Source organism: Pygocentrus nattereri, chromosome 12 (assembly GCF_015220715.1).
Source record: "Pygocentrus nattereri isolate fPygNat1 chromosome 12, fPygNat1.pri, whole genome shotgun sequence".
NCBI lineage: Eukaryota > Metazoa > Chordata > Actinopteri > Characiformes > Serrasalmidae > Pygocentrus > Pygocentrus nattereri.
Window position 1 is genome coordinate 18040165 of NC_051222.1, and position 24905 is coordinate 18065069.

Here is a 24905-nt window from a genome sequence, read left to right on the forward strand (position 1 = left end):
GCTGAAAATTGTGTGTAAAGAGACCTTGTGGTTAAAATCTGCATTTTCTACATCAGCAGAAAAAAGCATCTATCAAGAGTTATTTATTTCAGCCTCTGAGCAGTGTGTCTGCCTGTTCTACCCATTTTTCAAAGTTTTGCATTATTCAAACGTTGTGATGTAAACAACCATGCAGAGTGTTTTGATGTGAATTGTTCAATGTAAAGAAACATCAAGTATTCTGATGGTTTTTTTTATATTTCTGTTTTTATATATATATATATATATATATATATATATATATATATATATATATATATATATATATATATATATAATATTTAACCTGAAGAAAAAAAATCCTTTGGTGACTGTTTTGTGTCACAATTGCCAACACGTTTCTCTTTGCCACGAATGGACTTTAAAAATGTGTTTTAAGCCAAAGGTGTATCTAGTAGAACTATTTCTCAGGCTTTAGCCAAACAGCATGTCTAGGGCCGTATTGTAATCATTTTCAGGGATGTGCATTTAACTAATATAAACGTTCAAGGTGGCAGTACCTAAGTACTGAAATCAATTGTATTATTGTTTTTGTAAAGTATTATATTTATTAGTTTTCATTGTGAGAGGAAATCTACCATAGCAATTCAGTAATTTTGTGTTTTAACAAAATGTGGCAGCTTCTGTGACATTTGTGAGTGTTTAAACTTTGCTACTATGCAACACATTCCTTAAACATGTTGCTAAGAATGTGTTATTTAGCAAATGACCTGAGAAGGCAGAGATCTGGCACTGTTGTTTTTAAGTAGACTAATTACTCTAGTTGTTATCTGCTTTGTCCAGGACCGGTGAAAATGTTTTATTGTCACAGACTAACACTTTGGCACATCATGCACTGAGGTAAAAATAACACCTGTAGAAAACAAGTCTTCATCTGAAATTGCACTAGTTAGCTGTAGTTTTGGCTTATTAGCTCAGCTGAACAGACAGCATCCATTACTTGTTCAACACAAAAGACTAATAGTTAGCCTTCTTGTTTTTGAGTGGTAAAACGTGTTAAATTTTTCGCTTCTTCACTCCAGAGCTTGGGTTTTTTTTTTTTTTTTTTTTTTTTTTTTTTTTTTTTGCTTTTTCTTTCCTTGCTGTTAACTAAATATATTCATTAACTCAAGGATACTCTAGCAAATCTGTGGTAGCTTTTTAAACACTTTTGGTTTTTATCTGTGAACACTTCTAACTGTACATTTCTCTAGAACTGAGCATTTGACATTAAACGGCTCGACTTTGTTTACATCTCTAAACTGTTTGATTATACAAAAAATGAGAAAAATCAGTGAAATTCTCCTTTGTGATTTTGCTTATATTGGTGTTTCATGCACTCTGATTTAGCATTTTGAAACCTACAATGGCAATGTCACTCTGATCAAAGAGCCTTACTGACTATCGGCACAGCTGCACCAAACATCTGCTCCCCTTTCTGCTCTGTTTAACATAAAACATCTGCAACACGCCTCCTCCGGTGCTGCAGCTGCTTACTTCAGATCCGTGGAATACAGTGCATGTACTCTATTTATAACCAATTCATCTGTGCCTCTGCCATGAGACATGAAGAGTAGATCTGTTAATCTGTCCATGTCACTGACACTGAATCCCATCATGTGCTCCAGGTCCTGAGTTGGAGACTAACGCCTGATAACTACCCTCTGAGCGATCAGCCTCCACCGCCATCATACCTGTACGGCTCTCAGCATCTCCTACGGCTCTTCGGTGAGTGTCATAGGTCACCATTGTACTTCTGTCAGTCGCATTGCCTGATAGAAGTTTGTGGAAGTTTAAAGAAAAAATGGTTTTTAATAAATGATGTTTTGTCTGTCTGTGTTTGGTAACAGCTTTTATATTTACATTTACGAATTATTGTACCATTTATATTTTAGAAGTTACACGTAGCACTTGAGTTGCACGTGTTGTCGCTGCTGTTCGGCGTTGATGTATGCTGCCACTTAGTGACTCTCTGCTTGCTTTCTCTTTATTACTGCATTAAATTAAATCCAGAAGCTTACCTCAGAAACCCATTATAGGTGATGTGAGGCTTGAAATTTACACCAAGAAGAGCAATAAATCTAAAGACGTTTGAAGGAGGAATTTAATCAGGTTTGTTATTAAAAAAAATTGTTCAGAATTGATGGGAATCAGATGACTGAAGAGTTTAATGTTTCTAAAGGCCACCTCACAAAAATGTTTACATTGCATCATGTCTGAGACAGGAAGTGTGTTTACATGCACTCAGTAGTCCGAGCGTAATTGGACTTCTGCAGTCAGCTGATTATTCAAATGGTCATATAAACAGCATACTCTGATTTCTTAGATTGGAGTAAGGTCTAGAAATCTTAAGAAATTCTATAAAGAGAGCTGGGTAAACGAATTTCTCAGCACGTGTGCTCTCACTCTGATTTCTTTTGGATTTTTGAATCTGCACGTGTGCAAAAACAGACCGCAAAACCTGAAAATAAGATAAGATAATCCTTTATTAGTCCCACAGCGGGGAAATTCACAGTATTACAGCAGCAGCAGAGTAATAGAAGTAAGGCACTCAGTAGTAGAAACAGGAAACAGTATAAACCTTATCAACATTATAAATAATAAAAATTAAAGCTACATCTCTAGACTATTTACAACAAAATAATAAATAAATAATAACAATAATAAATAAATAAATAATAATAAAATAAGAGTTGCATAGGAATCTGTATTGCACTTAGCATATTGCACAATGAAAAATGTTCGCATTCTGAATGTAAGTGTATATTGTATTGTATTGTATGTGTTCTACTGGGAGCAGTGCTGGTTGTACAGTCTCACAGCAGCAGGAAGGAAGGACCTGCAATAGCGCTCCTTCACACACTTGGGGTGAAGGAGCCGGTCACTAAAGGAACTGCCCAGTGCTACCAGAGTCTCACGCATGGGGTGGGAGTCGTTCTCCAGCATGGATGCTAGCTTGTTCAGCATCCTCCTTTCTCCCACCGCCTGCACTGGGTCTAGAGGAGTCCCTAGGACCGAGCCAGCCCTCCTGATCAGTTTGTCAAACTGATATGAGATGATTTAAGTGCATGTAAATGCACTCATTGTTTCATGGTAGTTTTGAGAGAATTTGGCATAAAAATGTTGGTGCAAGAGGTACATAGTGTGTTTTAAAGCGAAATAATCGCTTTATAATTTTATTGCTGTTTTTACACTGTCAACATGTAGACTTAGACAAGTGTAGATTCACTGATACTTTTGTACAGTAAATAAAATGGCTGTATTTGTGCTGGGTGAATTTTAGTAAGCTTTTCTACAGTGAATCATTTCACATCGAATCAAGTGACAGAATGAAGCAGAAATTAAGTTTGATCGTATCATATCTTATTTCCCCCTCATACGTTGTAGCTTGTAAGCAGTGAGTTTTTGACACGTGAACTGAGACCAAGCATGATGAATTCACTAAATGACATGTAAGGTTTCAATCCATGAAAAGTACTTGTGTAGTGTAAAATGAGCTTGAGTTTGTTTATCGAGGCTTTATTTCCTTTATAGTCTTGTAGTATCTTCTGCTCCGCGCTGCACTTCTTGTCCAGTGAGCAGTTGCATTTAAGCGGCTACAGTAGCGTTTTTCATTTAAATAAGCAGAACCTCTGAACATAATGTAAAACGCAGGCTCTACAGTGATGTGGAGTATGGTGTTTGGACAGCTGGTCTTAAGTAGAAGTGTGTAACATGACACATTTTTCAGAATCCATTTAGAAATTTCCTTTTTTAAAGATGACACAAAAAAACACTTGACCCATACTTATGAACACTTTTCCTTCTTCCATGAAGTCATGATTCCAGAGATAAGAAGTTTCATCATGATGACTATCAAATGGAAAGCTGTTTAGATTGTCAGTTTTGCAACTCCTTAACTTTTTTTTTTTAATTTCCAGTGTTTGTTTCTAACAAATAACAGTACTTATTGAAGAGAGAACAAGTCATTTTTCTAGAAGACAAAATAAATAAAGAATATTTAAAGGTCAAAATCTGTGTAAAATAAGAAAAAGCGGTAAGATCGTGTGTGTGTGGGTGTGGGTGTGGGTGTGTGATATCTTACCTTCTGGCCGGAATGAGTATGAGGGGATTTTATAACGTGACTAAATAACTGCCAGCAAACTGTGCAGCCCACACCTGAATAGAGGTATCAATCAGTAGCCATTAATGACCCTACAGAGCAAGGTTATTTGTTTCATCCATTCAGAATTGGCACTTAGTGACTCCTTGAATTCTGTGAAGTAGAAGTAGCTGCTGAGACTTGTCCTCTCCACAAGGATGAAGTTGGATATCTATTCACCTGTTTTTTATGGATAAATTCCATTCTGTCTTTATATAGAACAGTATTAACATGGACCTGCTGCTCCATTTAAGCTGGAATGGAATGTTAATAATGTGGTCAGGTGTGTTTACTTCTACACACAACAGCTGATTAGTCTTTTGCGCCCAATTCAGCACTTGTTTCGTAATTGCAGTCAGGGTGGTCAGATCTGAACTTTGATTTTTATTAATTAATTATACAATTCAGTGTCACACAATAAATCTATTATATGTGAAGTAATACAGCAAATTTGGCTCACTTTTACCTGCAGTGTGAGCATAGCCGGACCATTTATTTGAATGTTTTGGATCTTTCTGCAGTGAAGCTTCCTGAGATCCTTGGCAAGATGCACATGCCTGAGAAGAATCTGAGGGCCTTGGTAAAACACCTGGAGCTTTTTCTCAGGTACCTCCTACTCCAGTCACACATTTACTTGGTAGATAGATGCTGTTAGAAGAGTCTTTATGCTGATATTCCAGTGAATGTTATATAATGAAAATTTTAACAGAACTGCTAACGTTGCTAATTATCAGGATACGCACAGTGCTTTGGAAAAAGTATTTGAGTACTGAGTACACTGTCTTAACTGTAGACAGTAACATATTTAGTTACGATAAGTAAAAAGGTGAGGTATTTAGAATACATAAACTTTCATTTTAATTTAATTCACTCAGTTCCTCTTTGTTTGGATGGCAGTTTTCTTCATGTACTTCTTCTGTTAACATCAATTGAAAAATGAACTTATTTCAAAATGCAAGATTCTTAATTGTTTAGGCCGTCATCACCAGCTTAACTTCACTGTTGATCCCATTGTCCCACTGCTGTCTTATGAACTGAGCTAACAATTCACCATAGCCCAATAACAAGATCTTGTAAATTTGCATACAAAGTAAGTAGCTGTGTGTTTTTTTTTGTTTGTTTGTTTTTTTTTTTGTTTGTTTTTTTATTTCTTTTTTTTCTCCGTTGATGCCATGTGTGTAATTTTGTGACACAATGCATGCACAAGTCTGGTATAACACTGAAGCTAAGCTTATCACTTGTGAGCATGTTTAGTGCTTAGGAAGCTGTTCGGTTCCATCAATCCATACAGGAGTTTAATAATGCTGAGATGAATAGCTGATGATCTCATTGATTTTTCCAGTCTGTTTAAGCTTTAGAAGGAACTTTTTTTTTTTTTTAAATATTTAATTAACAGACATTGATGTTTCTTTGAAAGGTGGCATATTTTTCTTTCAAAACCCAAAATCACAGTCTACATTTCTACAGTGTTTCAGTACAGGTCTAAATCGATAAGATTAACTAGGGCAGTCAGTTTTATGAGTTCTTTTGCCCTCTGTAATCAAAACAGGATCACACTGTGGATTACATACTGTACATATTTTGTTACACACACCAATTCATGTCATTCATGCTAGCAGAATGCTAATGCTGGTATTCTTATAAATGTGCCACGAATTTCCATATAGTAGTCTGTGTGATGAACGTAATCTCGGCTGTGGTTTCGTCATTACTTTTAAACTCCTTTGACCTGCATTATCCTGATTAATGGTGCCTTTTTCTGCCCTGTCGTGACTAACATGACTGCCTTGACCTTGCCCTGTTTGCAATAGCCTGTCAACATTAGTCAGATCTCTGAGATGATTAGATTAACTGTTTGCTCAAATCAATAACTCATATAAAATCCTCTATGGGCTCTTCAGGTTGGAGTTATAGGTCCTGTTTTATTGCTGGGCCAGCATGCATAAGCAGACTAAAATGTTTTTAACCAGGTTACAGTTTCTGCTTCATCTTCTACGAACTGCTTGATTATGTGCTCTGTTTGCCAAGCTCATATCAACATTTACAATGTAATTTTATCCCATGATCTCTTAACAGGTTAGCAAGGCTCATACTAATATTACTGAAAGCATGTGCTGAGAACTTCACTTAATCCCATTTTACACATCATTGAAGTTAATACAAAACAACAGTGATGAGGCTAGTGAACTATTTTTTTCTGTTATTTAGTGAAGGTGTGAAAACATGGATCTGGAGGTGATTCTGGTGCATCCTAGCCAATTCACATATCTTCCTAGCTCAGTGGCTATCAGTTTTGGCTGATTTTTTTATTTTTTTCTTCTTCTTTTAAAGCTCCCATTTTGTGCAATGAATGAACACTTGGTATACACTTTTCCAGTACCTCCTATTATCCAAACTAGCAATATTGATAGTGGTATTTGCTCTTTACTTCTCTCTGTCTTAGCTCAATAAGTCATTCATAATTATACATTATGGTGCATGTATAGCAGCAACATTTAAGTACAGCACCTGTGTGCTTACCTTTTCTTTTAGTGTTTACTCAGTTTGAACAGCAGCAGATTAACAGTGAAAATCTCAGTCATGTGGAACACTTCTATGGTTTATATAGAGACAATAGTCACTGTTACACTTTTTAAAATTCAAAATACAGCAAAGTCACAGAAGCATGAAGGTCCCTGCTAGCACACTGAAGCGATAGTTTTAGAAAATATTTGCAACGTTTTTTCTGAGAAAGTTTTCATGACAAGCACATCACTGCATTTTTTTTTTTTTTTTTTTATATATATTTATTTATTTTTTATATATTGCACAACAACCCGTTTTTGGAATTTACATGGTACAAATGACGGCACTCAAGCATTTAAATAAAAAAGAAAAGAAAAGATGGAATTCATAGCTTTGGATGACCAGCCAGTCTCTGTTGCCAAGGATGTGGGGATACTGTAGCGTGTGCATACTGAAATTTTAATGTAAACTCTTCTTATTTATCTTTTTTTTTTTTTTTTTCAGGATATATAATATCCTGAAACTTTGGTTTGATATTACCCAAGAAGTTTTATTGCTGCATCACATGTTTACACCCCTACTCATTAGTCTTGGTTTCATAATATGACACCACTGATTTTGCTGAGGAACCAGAGCCAGAAAATGGTCGAATAGGGCATCAGGAAGCATTGCAAGCGAAGACTGGACCAGAATAGAATTGTTGATGTGACAGTTCAGGGTTCCCCAGAGCATTGTCCGTTCAGGCTGACTCCATCGATCAGCTGAGCTGTTTCCTCACTTCCACGGACACCCCACGTCTCCCTGACTACTAGGAAAACTGAATGGGGCAAAAAGGCACCTGTACAACTCTTCAGCCTTTCATCAATACCAAAGAGCAGTTAGCAATGCCATGTCATGAAGCTGCTTCTTCATTTGTAGGACTGGCTGTTTGCTCACTGTCTCATCTTCAGTTCAGATTGGGAAGTAGCAAATAACAGCAAGTACAATAGCTGCTTTGTGTTGTTAGGATGAAAAGATCAGATGGTGGATTGAGGTGTTATTTGTTGCCGGCGCCGATTTCCTTTATAAAGAATGGGGTGTGTGTGTGTGTGTGTGTGTGTGTGTGTGTGTGTGTGTGTGTGTGTGTGTGTGTGTGTGTGTGTGTGTGTGTGTGTGTGTGTCAATTCACTTTAAAAGTGAGTGAGATCAGTGGGCGTTACACAAGCCTCTGAACTAATCTTTAAATCCTGCCCAGCGATCTTCAGCTGGCCCCAAATCCCAGGGATTTATTATTCTCCTCTCTAATCAAACCTCTGCAGTACCAACTCCCACCTGCTCTGAGCGCTGTGGAGCGCAGTTGAGGAACTCTCTGAACCCACTTCCAACCCCCATCTCGCACCTAATAAATCTTGGAATTGCACGTGATGAAATTCACAAGGTTTACATAAGTCACTACTCTGTCATAATGTGGTCCTATGCTTGATTTTGTTCTACAGCTGTTAAGTGTTGTTGGTCTGAGCACCTTCACAGCTCTCTGTAAAGGTGGCAGTGCTATCCTTTTAAACTTAATGTACTGCCTAGACCCATTCAGGACTCCAGAAATGAATTCAGATGTGCTGTGCCATTATACAAAAAGCTATCAGGAAAGTTTTATATAGAAAAGACATATGCCCAAACTGTATAATCAAGGTAAAAAAAATAGCATATTTAAAATGATATTAAGAGCTCTACATATATGTACATGTATTATCTCAAAAATATTATCTTCAGTATCTTAATTTAAGTGATAATACATTTTTATGCCTGCGTAAGGGGTTGCGTGACCTAAGACATCCTGGTTAGCCGTTTTATACCATGCACCTTTGTTTTCTTTGCCTGTACGTTGCGCTCAAGGGCCATAATTGGTCATTTTGCATGCGAGTTAAACAAACAAGCTGGCGGTTCTCAAAACTTAAAACTGAACTACAGCATAGTTTTGCACAGCTTGCAGTGGAATTGGTTTACCGTCAAACTGTGCTAGCAGAAAAGCTGTTTCTGGAGTCTTCTCGTGGCTTTTCACTGCTGTACTTAATTGCTAAAATCATGCACTGTCTTCAAATACTTCATCAGACTGTGGCTACAACTGATAAGGTGTGTTTGAGCAGGTAAGCAAGACAGTTCTAGCTTTTGAGCTATATCTGTATTGGCGTGTAACTGATACAGTCTGGACAATAAAATCATCCAGTATTACCAGTTATCTGAATTATTAGCTCCTTAAACTTGGCACCACTGACTTTTAATGTCTGTTAGACGAAGTTCTACCCCAATCTGTGCTTTATAAAGACCTTGTTCATGCTTTTTCACAGAAGAAAGGGAAAGCAAATGAAGGCAAGTGGGCCGTAACTGTCAGAATGAGTGCATGATGGGATAGAAGCAAATGGATCTCAGCTAGAATGATTGAGGTTAATCCCATCTGTTACGTATGTGCACATCTCTGATTGTGTCTGGCTGATGGTGTGTTTTGTCTCTGAGAGAAAGAAATTGAAACTCTGGGCTTGTTCCTCTGTACCATTTCTGAAATTTTACACCCTAATTTTTGCGATGTCTACACCCAGCATGGTCAATCTCAAGTGTCAACTAGAATAATTAATCACAAATGTGTTGGATTAAGAGTTAACAGTAGTGGTGTTGGCAGAAATTACAATGCTATGGCTTGTTCGATCATGATGATGTTGCTTATAGAATTCTTTATTTTTTTCCCCTCTGATGAGGATAATTTGTTTGCAGTGAGATTAGGAGCCCGTGCAGTGGGGGAAGCTAAGATGAGATGGCAAGATTTAGCGGATTTGGCCGAGCAGAAGATATGAAGGACATTCCGGATTATTCTCCTGATTAGACAGGGAGCTTTTCGCCTGCAAACTTTGGCGAATTGGGTTATTTAAGGCAAGTTGCCATCCCACCTTAGGGGGCCGTGTCGACAGCTTTTCTCTGATGAATTTGTAGTCTTTTGGTCGAAAGGGAGTACACTTATACTTGCACACAATAAATGAGCCTAAGCGTTTGTCCTTTAATAGGCTGTGAGTTTGAGGTTTTAGTGATTTGTTGTTAGGTTGGTCTTGGACACTACGCAAAGTGGAGTTTGTAATGAAACGGGTTCAAAATACAGTATAATAAAATGTATCAGTGTATTCCATATGTCCAACATGCGGTCACCTTCTCTTCCAGTGTTTCTTCTGAAATCAGCCATATTAATAGGGATTATGTTCCTTTTTGCTGCAGTAACAGTCTCTACTCTTCTGAGGAGGCTTTACTCTAGATGTTGGAATATAGCTGTAAAAATGTAATTGCATTCAGCCAAAAGAGCATTAGTGAAGGCAGGTAGTGGTGTTAAATGACACCCCACTCAGGCTTCAGATGGTGCTCTGTCACTCCAGAGAATGCAATTCCAATGCTCCATGACTCAGTACTAGAGGTTTTATACTCCCCTAGCCAACGCTTGCCAAAAGACATGATGTTAGGCTTGCGCTTGGCGGTTTAAGTTTCCTATTTTATTGGTGCAATATTATTGTATTGGTGCAGCAAATTGATCCAAACTGTGTGTGTGCAAATCGCAATCTGTACACAACGGCAAGGCCGTGTACAAACCTTTGTGGTCATATTACAACAGCTTCATGTGTTGTAACCAGTCAGATTTTAGAAGCAAAAACTGTCTTTTTTTATTTGACAGTTATGAATGTTGGCTGTGGTTAATGTCAGTTGATCTTTCAAAAGAGAGAGTTTGTGACCGGTCTCTTAATAACTAAAATGTATGGACTTGGTGAGCAATTCAGCAAAAATGTAACATTACACTTTACGTTTTTAGTTTTTATGGGACTTGATGAATTGGAACGGACAGAACCATCAGTGACTGATCAAGAACTATTAAAACAATCATTTTTATGACATTTCACTTACTGTGCTATGCTTAATCTGATTAACCTTTAAATCTTCAGTTGTTCCATGAGCTGTTAGTAACCACAAGCTGCTCAGAAAAGAGCATGGTGATGTAATTTATTACAGTAATGATCAGTTTCATATAGTCCTATAGCCCACTGTAGTTTTTAGGTCTTTGTAGTGTCATGTAGCTGGTAGTTGAGTGATATAAAATGTAAAATTACTTCACAACGTTTTAATGATAGAATATTGAATTCTTTTTGAAAGCTCAGACATTGGGACTGATTTAGTGGTGTCATATTTAAAAAAAAAAAAAAAAAAAAAAAAAAAAGTGTAAAAGATGCTATCAAAATGCTGTTGAAAGCTGTTAATCCAGTGGTTTGTATTGAACATCTTAGGTACTGTGCTGCACTAAATCCAGTTAAACAGGACTAATTATGCACTCTTTATAAATATCCATGATGTGCTCAGAAAAACACATGACATGTTTTGACGTAATTTATCACAATAGCGATAAATATTGTCATGTTGCCCAGCTCTGGCTGGTAGTTCCACTGTCCATAAAACATCATAAAGGCTTATTCTAAGTAAGAAAGAAAAAATAATGCAGATTAGCCGTTTACTAATACTTTGGACATGTTTTGTAACACTAAGCTTAAAGTGTGTTCTTTGAAGTGTATAGCAAATATTACATGATCTGACCATTTACTCTGCCAAACAACTGTTAATAGTCCAGAGGTGGATTAAATACCTGAAAGGTTTGAGTGCAGACATCCCAGCAAGGAAGTAAAATGTGTGGGTATGTCTTTATCCCCAAGACAGCCCTTTTGTCAATTGTCCATTTAGTACAAACATTTAGAAAAGTTAAATGTCCTCAAACTTTTGACAGACAGCATAGCCCAGATGAAGCAGACATTGTCAGCTCTTATCCTCTGTGGCTGTAGTCTGTCTGACTACGATATGGCTCTGTGTCAAAACTGAGGCTTCTCTTCCCTAAAGCTCCTCCGCCCTCACGTTACTAAGCAACACGGAAGCGAAACGCGGCGACAGCATTTTAGTGGGCCGTCTTAAAAGAGAAAAGAAAAGTGGTTCACAACACGCACGCAAAATCCCAAAGGCTGGAATGCGCAGACTGTACCCGTGTTACAGCGCTTTCTCAAAGATTTACACGGACTGCGCACTCACTCTGCTGTTCTTCACACTTTTTCTTTCTTGTCTCGTGTCAGATGTTGGGATACAAAACACTATCAGTGCTACATTAATATCACAATGACTGTTCATAAAATAGTTTGTGGGGCTCTATACTCCAGTTCTGGAGCACCCAGTTTGCTGCACATCTGACTACACACACCTGTTTAATTGCCAGGTTTAGTGGGTGCGTTTGAGCAGGGGAACCACCAAAGTTTGCTGGACACCAGCTCTCCAAGGAATGTTGTGCACCCCTTCTCTATAGTGTTATAATTCTATGAACTCTGGCACTCAAAAAATTTGTTTATAATAAAAAATAATAATAATAAAAATAAAAGTTGCAGAGATGTATGAAATTGACAACTTCAGATTTCAAATAATTTGTAGAAATGTCAGAGTTTAGGATGCATCAGTCATGAACAGAGCTGTAGATCTCAAGGGCAGAGAGTGAATTTCATCCTTTAAATAGACAGTTAAAATAGTCTGTTATTAGACCCGGAGGCTTTATTTGGCACTGAGAAGTATAATATGATATTATTAATTCAAATATAATCATTTGAATCAATGTATTTTAAATATAAATGCTCTGTTATTCTATTTGTTGCAGTTTTACAGTAAAAGCTCAATAATTACTTAATCTAAAGCAAAACAGAGTATTATAAGAGTAGCCTTTTAGCCTGTTGACTGACTAACACTAGCTAGCTATCTGCCAAGCTGTTCATCCTGGATTAGCTAGTTCAATAAAACTGAATTCTTACCTGGAGGATATTCAGTTTATATTTTTAAAAGCTAGATTTAGTTTATTGCAGCATGATTGATTGATTGATTGATTGATTGATTGATTGATTGATTGATTGATAGATAAACGAAATAAATGAAATATTTTTCACAGCAACCCCTTCCCTGATACACTTCCCTTTACCTTTTTTTAATCGAAGTCTAAGCTTAATCTTTGTTGGTGCAGCCCACCCAATGAAAAAATAAAGTTATTAATTGCCCCTCTTATCGCACCTTTTAAAATACAGTAATTGCTTTGTGATTTAATGGAAACTACTGTACTCATGAATAGTAGACCAAGATGTCAGCACTGCTCATGTTTTTGCTGTAACACAGAATAACCCAGCCTTAAAAACCTTTTGATGCATTTCCTTTATTCCTTTTGACTAAAATACCTGTCATTTTACAGTATTGTGAATTTGTGTTTCTGTGAGTTGTTTCAGACTCAGAAATCCTGCTGTATTGGGACATTTGTTAAACATGTGCTGTTCGCTTGAATGAACCCTTACGACAGGATACAGGGAGCAGGCGCTTCTGTGCTCTATTTAGCACTGATAAAATGATTAATTAGCTCTTGTTCCGGATGAATAGACACGCTTGTGGCTGCGTAAAGAGTTATTTATTTATTTTTAAAATCACTTACTTATTTCTTTTTCCATACATGATGTTAGACTCTTCATGGCAAAGCTACAAAACCTAATTTGATTGAGAAGTTTTGTTCCACCTTCTTGTTTTAATATGCCTAATATGAAATTTCAGCAGGTGATGTCCATCTGAAACAAAAACTGATACTGGACCAAACCAAGAAATGTAGCGAAAAACCACAAATCATGTATAAAAATGTGGTTGAGAAAATGGAGATCATTCTGTTGTGCAATGAGAACTGCATTTTGCATACAACATATGCAAGAATTTCGCAGCAACCCCTTCCCTGATGCACTCCCCTTTACCTTTTTTCCTCTCATCATCGACTATTGCCTGACTCACTTGTTCTCAAGGTTTGAGTTGAGGGAAAGTTGAGAGTAATGAGAAGACTCCTTAGTAGTAATACTTGTGAAGAAGCTACAGAGAAGCATCTTAAAAAGGCATTGTTAAAAGAGGGGACTACCCAAGACCTTTTCCACCTCAGACTACTGGACAAGTGAACATCTTGAATAATGAAAAATCAAACTTGAAAGTATTGAAAGGCCTCCGATCACATGGCAGCTCAGAAGGCTAAAGCTGGCGGTGTACTTCAAAGAAAAACAGCCCATCAAAGACAGATGTCTGTTCAGTTCGTATGACAAGTTTCTGTGGTGTGGTGTGTGTTATGTTGAACAGTGGTCCTAATCATCATGTTGTTTGTTCTGAGACCCCGCCCCCTAAACTATAATTGGTCTACATTGTAATAATTGAAACAATATAATGTATCTTATTGCAATACAAGCTTGAGCCTTTAGAATAAAACTGAACCAAAAAAGCATGTTTTAGTTTAGAATTGATCAAGCTGTCCCTGAAGCCCTAAAAGGCTGTGAGTTCCTCTTTTTTTTTTTTAAGGTATATTTTAAGTGTTCAACAGTGGATGGATTTCGTTTGTTATTTTGTCGCTTAGGTTCAAAGGTTTGTATCCGTGTTCATGCTAATAAATCTTTCATGCCATCATGCCAGTTTTAATCAAATTCCAGACCGCCAAAAAATGTGTAGTACAAGCCAGCTTTAGTTTTGTTTTGGAGCTATAAGGCTATGCCAATAGTTACATAGAAGCTTGTACCCCACCAATAAAGCACCATGCAAACTGCAAGTGGAAATAATCACACATTTTCTGAATGAGTGTTAAATAACCTCAAATATTATATTAAAATATTAATATTAAATATTACTTATTTGTGTTTTCAAACAATGACTCTATACAAAATAGGCTATTATGAAAACGCATTTCTTTAGTCTTCAGATACAAAACCTGCCTGGGCTGCTAGCTGAGAAGATGGTGACTCATGAACTATTCTTCTAACACTGTTTTCTGACATTCTGTCTCTTGGGCAGGTTTTTAGCCGAGTTTCACGAAGACTTCTTTCCTGAGTCTGCATACGTGTCGGCCACCGAAGCCCATTACTGCATGAAGCAGCCGCGGCCAGTCTGCTGATAGACCGCTCCTGTGGAGGGCCCCCTTCTGTTTTGCATCTGTGTCGTCTGCACTGCCACTGACTGCCGAACGCTGTCATTCTTCTTTTTTGACTTTGCAAAGCTTCTCAAGCCGCCTGGAGTCTGACCAACTCGCATTGTTCACTTTCTCCAGATGGCAGGACGACATTCTTTTGCTTTTTGTCTTTTTTTTTTTTTTTTTTTTTCTTTAAGATTTATTTGTATTTTTTTGCTTGAAGCTTTTTGGACATTGTGGCTTAAGAAAGGACATCCCTTTCTTATTTTTCAGCTTGCTTTTGAGGCCAGAGGGAGGCCGCAGTTTCTTCAGCAATTTCTCATTTTGCCCTGTCTCTTAATGCTCAGCAACTGTTTTCTCCCCAGCACTATAGTGTTCTTGCTTTGGCTCCTCCTTTTGCTTAGGCAAGCGACAGAAGCGGCAAGAAAGACTTATTTCGGAGGTCCTTATGTGTGAACTAAAGAGATCTTGGTACCATTAGTTCTTTCTGCTGATTCCTGCAAGCTAGATGTTTTGTTTTTTTCTGTTGTAGATCATTGTCTGTTATCAAGTGTTAATTTTTTAGATGCCCTCTGTGCCATAGCTGTTACATTTTGAAGGATGTTCAGTTTTTTTCCATAATTAATGGGGAATCCAACAGTTTTTATATTAAAAAAAAATTAGCATAAATAAATTGCTGAGATGCAAAGTCATTCAGAGTGATTTCATGTGGGATGGTGCATTTTAGAGAAAGCTAGTGACTTTCATTTCTTTAATGACATTGATATGAATCTGAGATTGCCAAATATAGCCCTATATTTTATTTACTAGACAAAAGAGCCAGTGAACCTACTCATGTCTGAGCTTTTATATGTAATGTCATTGATGATAATATTGTGGTAAAACTGAAAATGTACGTTTTCTTTGGGATATATTTTGTCGTATGATGCCTTCTGTGTACCTCCCCACCATCAACAGCTTTTCAAAAAAAGCATTTTAAGCTAAACCTTTATATTCTCAGACATCTGGCAGCATATCCATGACCACTTTATTAAATAACCTTCTGTGGAGTGTCCCCTGAAGGCGTTAAGATGTCCTATCACCACCACTGTGAACAGTTTGTCTAGAACGCAGCATTTCGCCTAAACCACTCTTAATGACTTTGTTTCCATCTTGATGCAGGAATTTTGAAAATTCTGCTTTTGTAATTGTCCTTTAACCATAGTAAAATTACTGATATAGGAGCAGGCCCTCCGTCCTTGTAATTTATGTGAAAGTAAGATGTACAAAATCTGAAATTTACTCAGCATTTGTGATCTAAAGTAGGGTAATTATATTGCTACATGTTGCAATTGCAGTATGCCTTGCAGTGTATTAAAATGCATTGATATAACAGTAATGTGACATGATTAAAGACTGGCCTGCATTATTTTGACCAAAATAATTTCATTTTGTTGGAACACTTTAATGCGTTGATTCATCAAAAGACTTGGAAACGCTCTGGAACTGAGATACAGCACACGGTAAATGGTGATTGGTTTCATGGCTTATTTGCATATTGCGGCCTTCTGTTATAACAGTATTACAGAAGCCAATATTGCAATAATGATTACCAAACGATGTTTTACGCAGCCCTGCTCTGAAAGCCCTCAACAGTATTCTTCAAGGCTCTTAGAATAACAACACTAAACTAGGGTTCTCTTGTTCCTGGTCTGTGGTCATACTCCTGGTCATATTCGTAAACAAAAATGAACTCTGCTAGAACCTGAATAACTATAAAATACCTGAATAGAATCTGTGTATAACAGACTTCACTAAACCCAAATTGTTTCACATTTTTCAAGTTTTAACTGCTGGGAAAATGTGCTTTCAAGTTATTTTATGTTACCATTAAAAAGATGAAGTATAGCCCATATAACATGTATGGAATGGTCCCTCGGTTTATCCTCAGATGCTGTTAGGCCTGCATGTCTGAGTTCTACAATGCAGTGACATTGGCAAGACATAATCTTAATGAAATCTCCTGATCTTGTGGCTGGCCTCAAATGTGTAATATGTAAAAGTTGCAGACGTGATTCAACAAGTAGGTTTAATTCAAAACATAAAATTCTGGTTTTCCTGAAATGCACAAAATCTGGTATTCTTTCAGCTGTCTTGTTCTGAAGTAGGGTGATTATGCCGCTGTATGTTGCGAATGCAGTATGCCTTGCAGTGTATTTAAAAATAAGTTAGCAATGTGACATTAAAGACTGGCCTGCAACCTTTTTTGGCCTGAAATTTTTTTGTTGTTGTTGTTGGAGTTCATGAATGTTGATTCATCTAAAGACTCACAACTTATGTGTTGTACGTACGTCACTGCACCAGCAGGTGGGGAAAATATTATTAACCAGTAATGTTTCACCAACCTCCCGTCACTCCTACATATCGTTAAAATCACTCAGACCCTCCCTGATGCCACAGGACAAAAGAGCCTTGATTTCTCTGTTAATCTTGACGATAAGAGCCTACTTCTACAGGTAAAGCAGCATGGTTTACCGAGACGGTTTCCTGGACAGGGATCAAGTTTAGTCTTGTATTAAACTGCCATGTCAGTTGAGATTCACTAAAATTTTCACCAGAAAGTTTGTAACATTTTTATATCAGCATGATTTAAAATAAGTGCCGCATTTATACTGTCAAATGTTCAGAAATAAGGAAAAAGTGTAAAACGCGTTTTTTGTTGTTGTTGAACACATCATCCACTAGCACTAGATGGTCATGACTAGACTACAGCACTAGACTTCAATGGACATGTTGGTGAAGAGAACAGAGGGGATGAAGAGGTGCTGGGTATGTATGGTGTGAAAGACAGAAATGCGGAAGGTCAGTTGGTTGTAGATTTTGCAGAGAGAATGGAAATGGCTGTGGTGAACACGTATTTTCAGAAGAGGGAAGAACACAGGGTGACACACAAGAGTGGAGGGAGGTGCACACAGGTGGATTATATCCTTAGCAGGAGATGCCACCTAAAGGAGATTGGAGATTGTAAAGTGGTACCAGGGGAAAGTGTAGCAAGGCAGCATAGGGTGGTTGCCTGTAGAATGAGATTAGAAACAAAGAAGAGGAAGAGAGTGAAGACAGAGCCAAAGATTAGATGGTGGAAGCTGAAGGAGGAGGATGGTTGCAGGCAGTTCAGAGAAAAATTGCAACAGGCCCTTGGGGGCAGTGAGGAGCTACCTGAGGACTGGGAAACTACAGCTAAGGTGGTGAGAGAAACTGGCAAGAATGTGTTGGGTGTTTCATCTGGTCAGAGGAAAGAAGACAAGGAAAGTTGGTGGTGGAATGAGGAAGTCCAGGAGAGTATTCAGAAGAAGAAGGCAGTTAAGAAAAAGTGGGATAACCAGAGAGATGAAGGAAGTAGGCAGGAGTTCTGTGAGGCTAGTCGTATAGCGAAAAGAATGGTGGCGGTGGCAAAGGCTCAGGCCTATGATGAGCTGTATGAGAGGCTGGACAGTAAAGAAGGAGTAAAGGACTTGTATCACTTGGCTAAATGGAGAGATAGAGCTGGAAAGGATGTACAGCAGGTTAGGCTGATAAAGGATAGAGAGGGAAATGTACTAGTGAGTGAACAGAGAGTGTTGAGTAGATGGAAGAAGTACTTTGAAGAACTAATGAATTAGGAAAACGAGAGAGAAAGGAGGACAACAGGGGGAGAGATAGTGGATCAGGAAGTGCAGAGAATTAGTAAGGTGGAAGTGAGGGCAGCTTTAAAAAGGATGAAGAATGGAAAGGCAGTTGGTCCAGATGACATACCTGTGGAGATATGGAGATGTTTAGGAGAGAAGGCAGTGGACTTTTTAACCAGGTTGTTTAACAAAATCCTGGAGAGTGAGAGGATGCCTGATGAGTGGAGAAGCAGTGTATTGGTCCCCATTTTTAAGAACAAGGGTGACGTGCAGAGCTGCAGTAACTACAGAGGTATAAAGTTGATGAGCCACACCATGAAGGTATGGGAAAGAGTTGTTGAAGCAAGGCTAAGGCGAGAGGTTCAGATCAGTGAACAGCAGTTTGGTTTCATGCCCAGAAAGAGTACCACAGATGCAATTTTTGCGTTGAGAGTGTTGGTAGAGAAGTACAGAGAAGGTCAGAAGGAGCTACATTGTGTCTTTGTGGATCTAGAGAAGGCATATGATAGGGTGCCAAGAGAGGAACTGTGGTACTGTATGAGGAAGTCAGGTGTAGCTGAAAAGTATGTTAGGGGGGTGCAGGACATGTATGAGGATAGTGAGACAGTGGTGAGGTGTGAAGTTGGAGTGACAAATGGTTTCAAGGTGAAGGTAGGGTTACATCAGGGATCAGCTTTGAGCCGCTTCTTGTTTGCAATGGTGATGGAAAGGTTGACAGATGTCAGGCAGGAGGCTCCATGGACCATGATGTTTGCAGATGACATTGTAATCTGTGGTGAGAGTAGATAGCAGGTGGAAGAGAATCTGGAGAGGTGGAGGTTTGCACTGGAGAGGAAAGGAATGAAGGTCAGTAGAGACCAGACGGAATACATGTGTGTGAATGAGAGGGAGGCAGGTGGAAAGGTGAAGATGCAAGGAGTAGAGGTCGTAAAGGTGGATGACTTCAAATATCTTGGGTCAACCATCCAGAGCAATGGACAGTGTAGAAAAGCGGTGAAGAAGAGGGTGCAGGCAGGATGGAGTGGGTGGAGACGGTGTCAGGGCTGATGTGTGACAGAAGGATAGCAGCAAGAGTGAAAGGGAAGGTTTACAAGACAGTAGTGCGTCCTGCTATGATGTATGGTTTGGAGACTGTGGCTCTCTGTAAAAGACAGGAGGCTGAGCTGGAGGTGGCAGAGATGAAGATGCTGAGATTTTCGTTGGGAGTGACAAGGCTGGACAAGATTAGAAATGAGCAGATCAGAGGGACAGTGAAGGTGGAGCAGTTTGGAGATAAAGCCAGAGAGGCCAGGTTGAGATGGTTTGGACATGTGTTGAGGAGGAATAGTGGATATATTGGTCAAAGAATGTTGGAGATGGAGCTGCTGGGTAGAAGGAGAAGAGGTAGACCTCAGAGAAGGTTTATGGATGTAGTGGAGATGGTTGGTGTAAAAGTAGAGGAGGCAGTGGATAGGGCAAGATGGAGGCAGATGATCCGCTTTGGCGACCCCTAAAGGGAGCAGCCGAAAGAAGAAGAATAACTCACATTATGCTGCAGCTGCCATTGGTATGTTATTTCTTGTGCAAACACAAAAGGAAAATATACACATTGGGTAACTTCTCTTTTGTAAAATAATATTTGATCTGCAGTCTGTTTGGTCAGATTCTGAAGAAGAGTTTCAGGTCAATCTCAGAACTATATATTCAATTTAGAAGAAACTGAGCTGAACCTGATATTGCAACAGTTTATAGCTGTTTATATATTATAGCTAGTTTGTATATCTGTAATGTCAGGCTACTACTTTGGTAACAGAAGGAATTAGTCATAAAAGCACATTTTGTATAATGTTCAAGGCTTCTATTTATTTATTTATTTATTTGCATAACTGTTTATAAAAACCATTAGAACACTGTCATGTGTTATGGCAAATAACTCATCTTCTCCATGTGTCTGTGACCAAATCAAAGCTGTGATGTTATTTGCAGTAACACTTTTGCTTGAGTTTTTGCGCTGAAGGCCTACTGGTAGAAAATCTTTATCATATAATCTGTCTTTTTAACATGAAAGCATACCTAATATTGCTTAGTCTGCCACCAAATGTGGCCAAGAAACCAGCTGCAGCATCTCATGTAGTGTAACCTGCAATAAAAGTATAAAGCCACTGTTCTCTTTAGTCTTGGGTCTTGGCTCATGGCCCTTAGTGTCGATGCACTTGGTAAGAATTTGGTCATTTTGGAGCAAGAAAAACTGCGGGGCCCTGTCCTGAAAGAGCTAGGTAAAGAACTACGTATTGCTTTGCTCTGAATGTTATACCTTCCTCTGACACCACATCTTGAGCTTGTGTAAGCCTTTGCCTTTCTGCTATGCTCTAAGTGCTAAATGCACGAGGTTCACAGATGGAGATGGATGTAATGTTACCGAGGGGGTGCTAGAGCATTTAAGCACTGCAGATGTTCAGTTAAAACTCTTATTACACCCTAATGCAGTGTGTCTCGGTGCTGGTTCTCGAATGGGCCATTCCTGCACAATTTGATTCTTTACTATTTTTTCTTTTTAGCACAGCTGAGCAGTTCCTGAGTTGAGGAAGAGGTGTTGGAGCAGAAAATACACTCTTAAAAAAAAGGTTCCTGATTGGTTCTTTGCTTTCCTAAAACTATACTCAAAGCCATCTTAATTGTTGTAAAGCCTTTGCCTAATGTGGAGGTTCCTCACTCCTCACATCTCATTTACAGAAATGATGTATCCATTGGCCTGTATTCATAAAGCTAAAATGCTGATCTAGGAACAGATTACTCACTTATTTGTGATGGGAACAGATACTAGATCAGCTCTCCTAATGTCAGAGGCTTTATGAATATGGGCCATTGTAAGTTTCTTTAGGGTTTGTAAACCATTCCTAAGAAACCACTAGATGGTCATAAGGATAGAGCAAAAATGTGGACCATCTGGGGGTTCATAAAGGTCCCCACTGGTTTAGGGAACCAACAGTGGATCTTCTTTGGAGTATGCTGAAAAATATAGGTGTATTCTCTTTAAAGTACAACACAATCCCTTTAACAGTACTCTATATGCAGTAATTAGTCAAAAAGACCCCCCTCACACACAGTGAACTAGATAAATTCACCATTGCCTTTTCTTTGGTTCTGTGGTTAACAATGATCTTTAGAGCTAGGCCTTCAGTTCAGGCCATAAGTGTCAAAACTCTGTCAAAACCAAGGAAAATCACCTCTACGCTAATGACATTTTCTGCTAATAAACATGAACATTTGAAGCTTATAAAAGACATTGTGTTTTATTTGAAGCTTGTACCAGGCATTAACATTCATTTTAACTTGCAGCTGTTTTGCAGTGAATCTTTTAGTAAGGCATCTTGGCATTGAGTTGCTGCTTCTGTTTTTCATTTCTAACAACTGACAAACCTGGTCAGGCTACCCCTCATACTCACACCCACTGGAAATCAAAACATGATTGACTAAGAACTGTCAGTTCTTAATTGTATTAATGCTCCTGAATGCTTGAAGGCTGGGAGTTAGCTTGGTTGTATCTACTGAGATCACGGAGACAAACATTCTGATTTCAAGAACGGAACCCTTTTGTTTCCAGCCAAAACTTAATGATTAAACAAGCAAAGTTCTATCACAACAAGCATGACGATTTTATTTTTAAAATAATAACTAAGATAAATAAATGTAAGATTGTGGGGGTTAGGTGTCTTGCTCAAGGACACCTCAGTCATGTGCTGTCGGCTCTGGGGATCGAACCGGCGACCTTCCAGTCATGAGGCTGGATCTCTAACCTCCAGCCCATGACTGCCCACTCTCTCGCTCTAGCAGCATCAGCAGCCATCCTGCAGGTGTTTGCTGCTAAAGCATTCTAGAACATCATAAGATCTTGAGTTACAAGATCAGTAAGATCCCCAGCCTCTACCCATGTTGGGTTGAGAGCAAGGAAAGGTAAATTTGGGACTGTGGGCCCAAATTTTTGCAGCTGTCTAGCACTCTGAAGAGCAATTGATGCCCACAAAGCAAGAGAAGGCTATACAAAGATAGCAAACACACATCAAAACCCACAATGGTCTCTACTTCAGGAGGCACAAGCTGAAGATTTTGCAATGACTCTCACAGCCCTCCAACCTTAACATCATCAAAAATCTGTGGATAGTCCTCATAGGTGCAGCGTGAACAAGACAGCCGAAGAATCTCATTGAACTAGAAGTCTTTTGCAAGGAAGAGTGGTGAAAATTCCTCAAAGATGAATGGAAAGACTTAAAGCAAGCATTTACAAACTGTGATACTTGCCAAGGGGGGTGTTACTAAGTACTGACCATGTAGGGTGCCCTTTTTCCTTTTTTCAATTTGTTTCTTTTTTTCTGTGAAAGATGTAAGTAAAAACATTGTCTTGCTTAAAATATGAAAGAAATGTGTAATCTTTATGACTTCTGGAAATCGGGCCATCTTTTACACACTTAGCTTTTCAGAGTAACCGAAACCGTTTCTGCCATTAGAACAATTAGAAATAGACACTGTTATCATTGCTAATGTAGTGAGCTTTTGGACAAGTTGGCCAGTATTAACAGAAGTCACATGCATTGTTCTTGCCAATTGGATAACATGTTTTAAGCTAGTGTCTAGGTTTCCATGTGCCTCGCCAAAATTCTCAACCAAGTTACCATTTCCCATCAGTCTGCACCTGGATGCTGCACAGTCCCGTCAATAGCCATCATTTCCAAACAAGCTCTCAGCCCATTCTGCTGCAGCGAGGCTCTCTCTGTCGTAATGAGCCAAATGGACAGAGTGCTAGGTGCTAATTTAATTGGAATGCTATACCAGAGCATAACGAAGCACTTACAAAAGAAACTGGAGATGGGCATTTGGCCCCGTGGTATCGGATAGCGGAGAAATTTCAGACCAGCCACACATCTGGGGCTCGATAAACCGATTTGTCCCGGCCACCTTCTTCATATCTGTTTCTCTTGATTCGATTTAAAATTAGCAAATACCATCATCTGGAAATGCATTTGGAACTCATTTCTCGGTCATCCACTGTCTTTCTGGCTTTCCTTTTTCATTGCGTCCTCTTCTACACCAAAGCCTTGGATTTCTGTGCAACAACATGGACTCCAGGGCCCTTGCTGACACATCCATAACTGCAGCAGATGTGGGATGGCTGGAGGAACCTGTACAGATGCAACAGTGAGTGTTTACCAGTTGCCTTGTTTTTTAATGCAAATCAGCATTTCCCAGCTCAGTCTTTAGCAAACCACCATGTCCTTCTTGTGCTGAAAGCAGCAAAGCACAAAAGTGTGGATTGCAGGTGGACTAGAGAATCAGAGCTGGGAAACGTTCAGACGGAAGAAAAAACATGATATAGTTATGAATTAGCTGGTTCCTGATTGGTCTGTGGTCTATTTAAATAGTCCAAATAAACAGCAGATGTTCTGTCAGTTACATTGCTCTCACTAAATTGTTTGACCACTCCAGTTACCTTCTGGAGTTGGCTTCATTATTATAAGATTGATTAATAGCATACAAAAACATTCTTGATATTAGGATTCGGTACAGCTACTTGCATGTAAATTCACAATAAAGAAAATCGTAAACAGTAAAGTACAAGACGATTGATGCAATACAGAAAAACAAGAGCAACCACCATGTTTATGAATATGAATAATGACATAAGAGGAGTAGAAGTGCAACATAGCAATAACTGTTGACTACTGCGCTGCAAAATGTTGATTTTCAGTTGTTTTTGAAGTGAAGAGAAGTTGATGCGTCCTCTACAGAGAACATGCTTCTGCACATTTTAATGCACAGCTACTGTTTTTTTGGAAAATAATTAAATATGGCGTGTGCATAAGTTATGGCACATGTTATATTTGATGTTAAGACTGGAGAGTTTTCCAGGAGTGTTTAAACCTCAAATATTTTGGGTCTGTAATTTTTTCGTTTTAATTTAATTAATGTGATTGTTCTAAGAATATTGCTGCATGTTAGCATTGGACGACAAATTTCATAAAGTTTTGTATCCTCAGAAATGTTTGGTGAAATGACACATTGACACATTGAACACAAATTTGTAAGCCTATAATTGAGGTGTCTACATGTTTGTAAGAAGAATGTAATTATTCTTTATGTATACTTATCTGTCTAGTGGCATACATAATACATGAAATGCCTTTTTGCAGTTAGTTTGTAATTTTTGCTTTGTTTGCTTTGTGGATGTGATTCTGTTATGTGGTATGTAACATTTGAAGAAATTTCTGTGGTCAGCATCACAAAATCCATCAGTTACCCCAATAACCATAACAGCAAACCTCCTGTGATTTTTAACCTGTTCCTAGGATTATTTTTTTGCTTGTGATTTTGTAATTTTATCTCGAGAAAGTATCTTATTCTATTGCCAGATCATGTTGAATTACTGCTCAAAACAAGAATAATTATATTGCCAGTAGAATAAGACACTTTCTCTAGATACACTGACTCAAACAAGTAGAAAATGGCTGGAAATGTTAAATGTAATGTCTTTATAACTGTCTCAGGATGAGAAACACTAGATATATCAACTAGATTTGAGATGATTTCACTTGCCGAGACGGATTTGAGGAGTGCGGATCCAGCAGACTGA

At 38.4% G+C, this 24905-nt stretch overlaps 1 protein-coding gene across 3 annotated transcripts in view; it reads left to right on the top strand.

The window, feature by feature from the left end:
- The window catches only part of LOC108434745 (MSL complex subunit 3), a 33271-nt gene extending 16356 nt beyond the window's left edge, over positions 1–16915 (top strand). For all 3 annotated transcript variants that reach the window (XM_017710101.2, XM_037543731.1, XM_037543730.1), the window contains 3 exons: positions 1647–1746; positions 4681–4765; positions 14543–16915. In XM_017710101.2, the coding sequence (XP_017565590.1) occupies positions 1647–1746; positions 4681–4765; positions 14543–14642 (285 nt within the window). In that variant the 3' untranslated portion in view covers positions 14643–16915. The remainder of the gene's footprint in view (positions 1–1646; positions 1747–4680; positions 4766–14542) is intronic.
- Positions 16916–24905: the final 7990 nt, after the last annotated feature.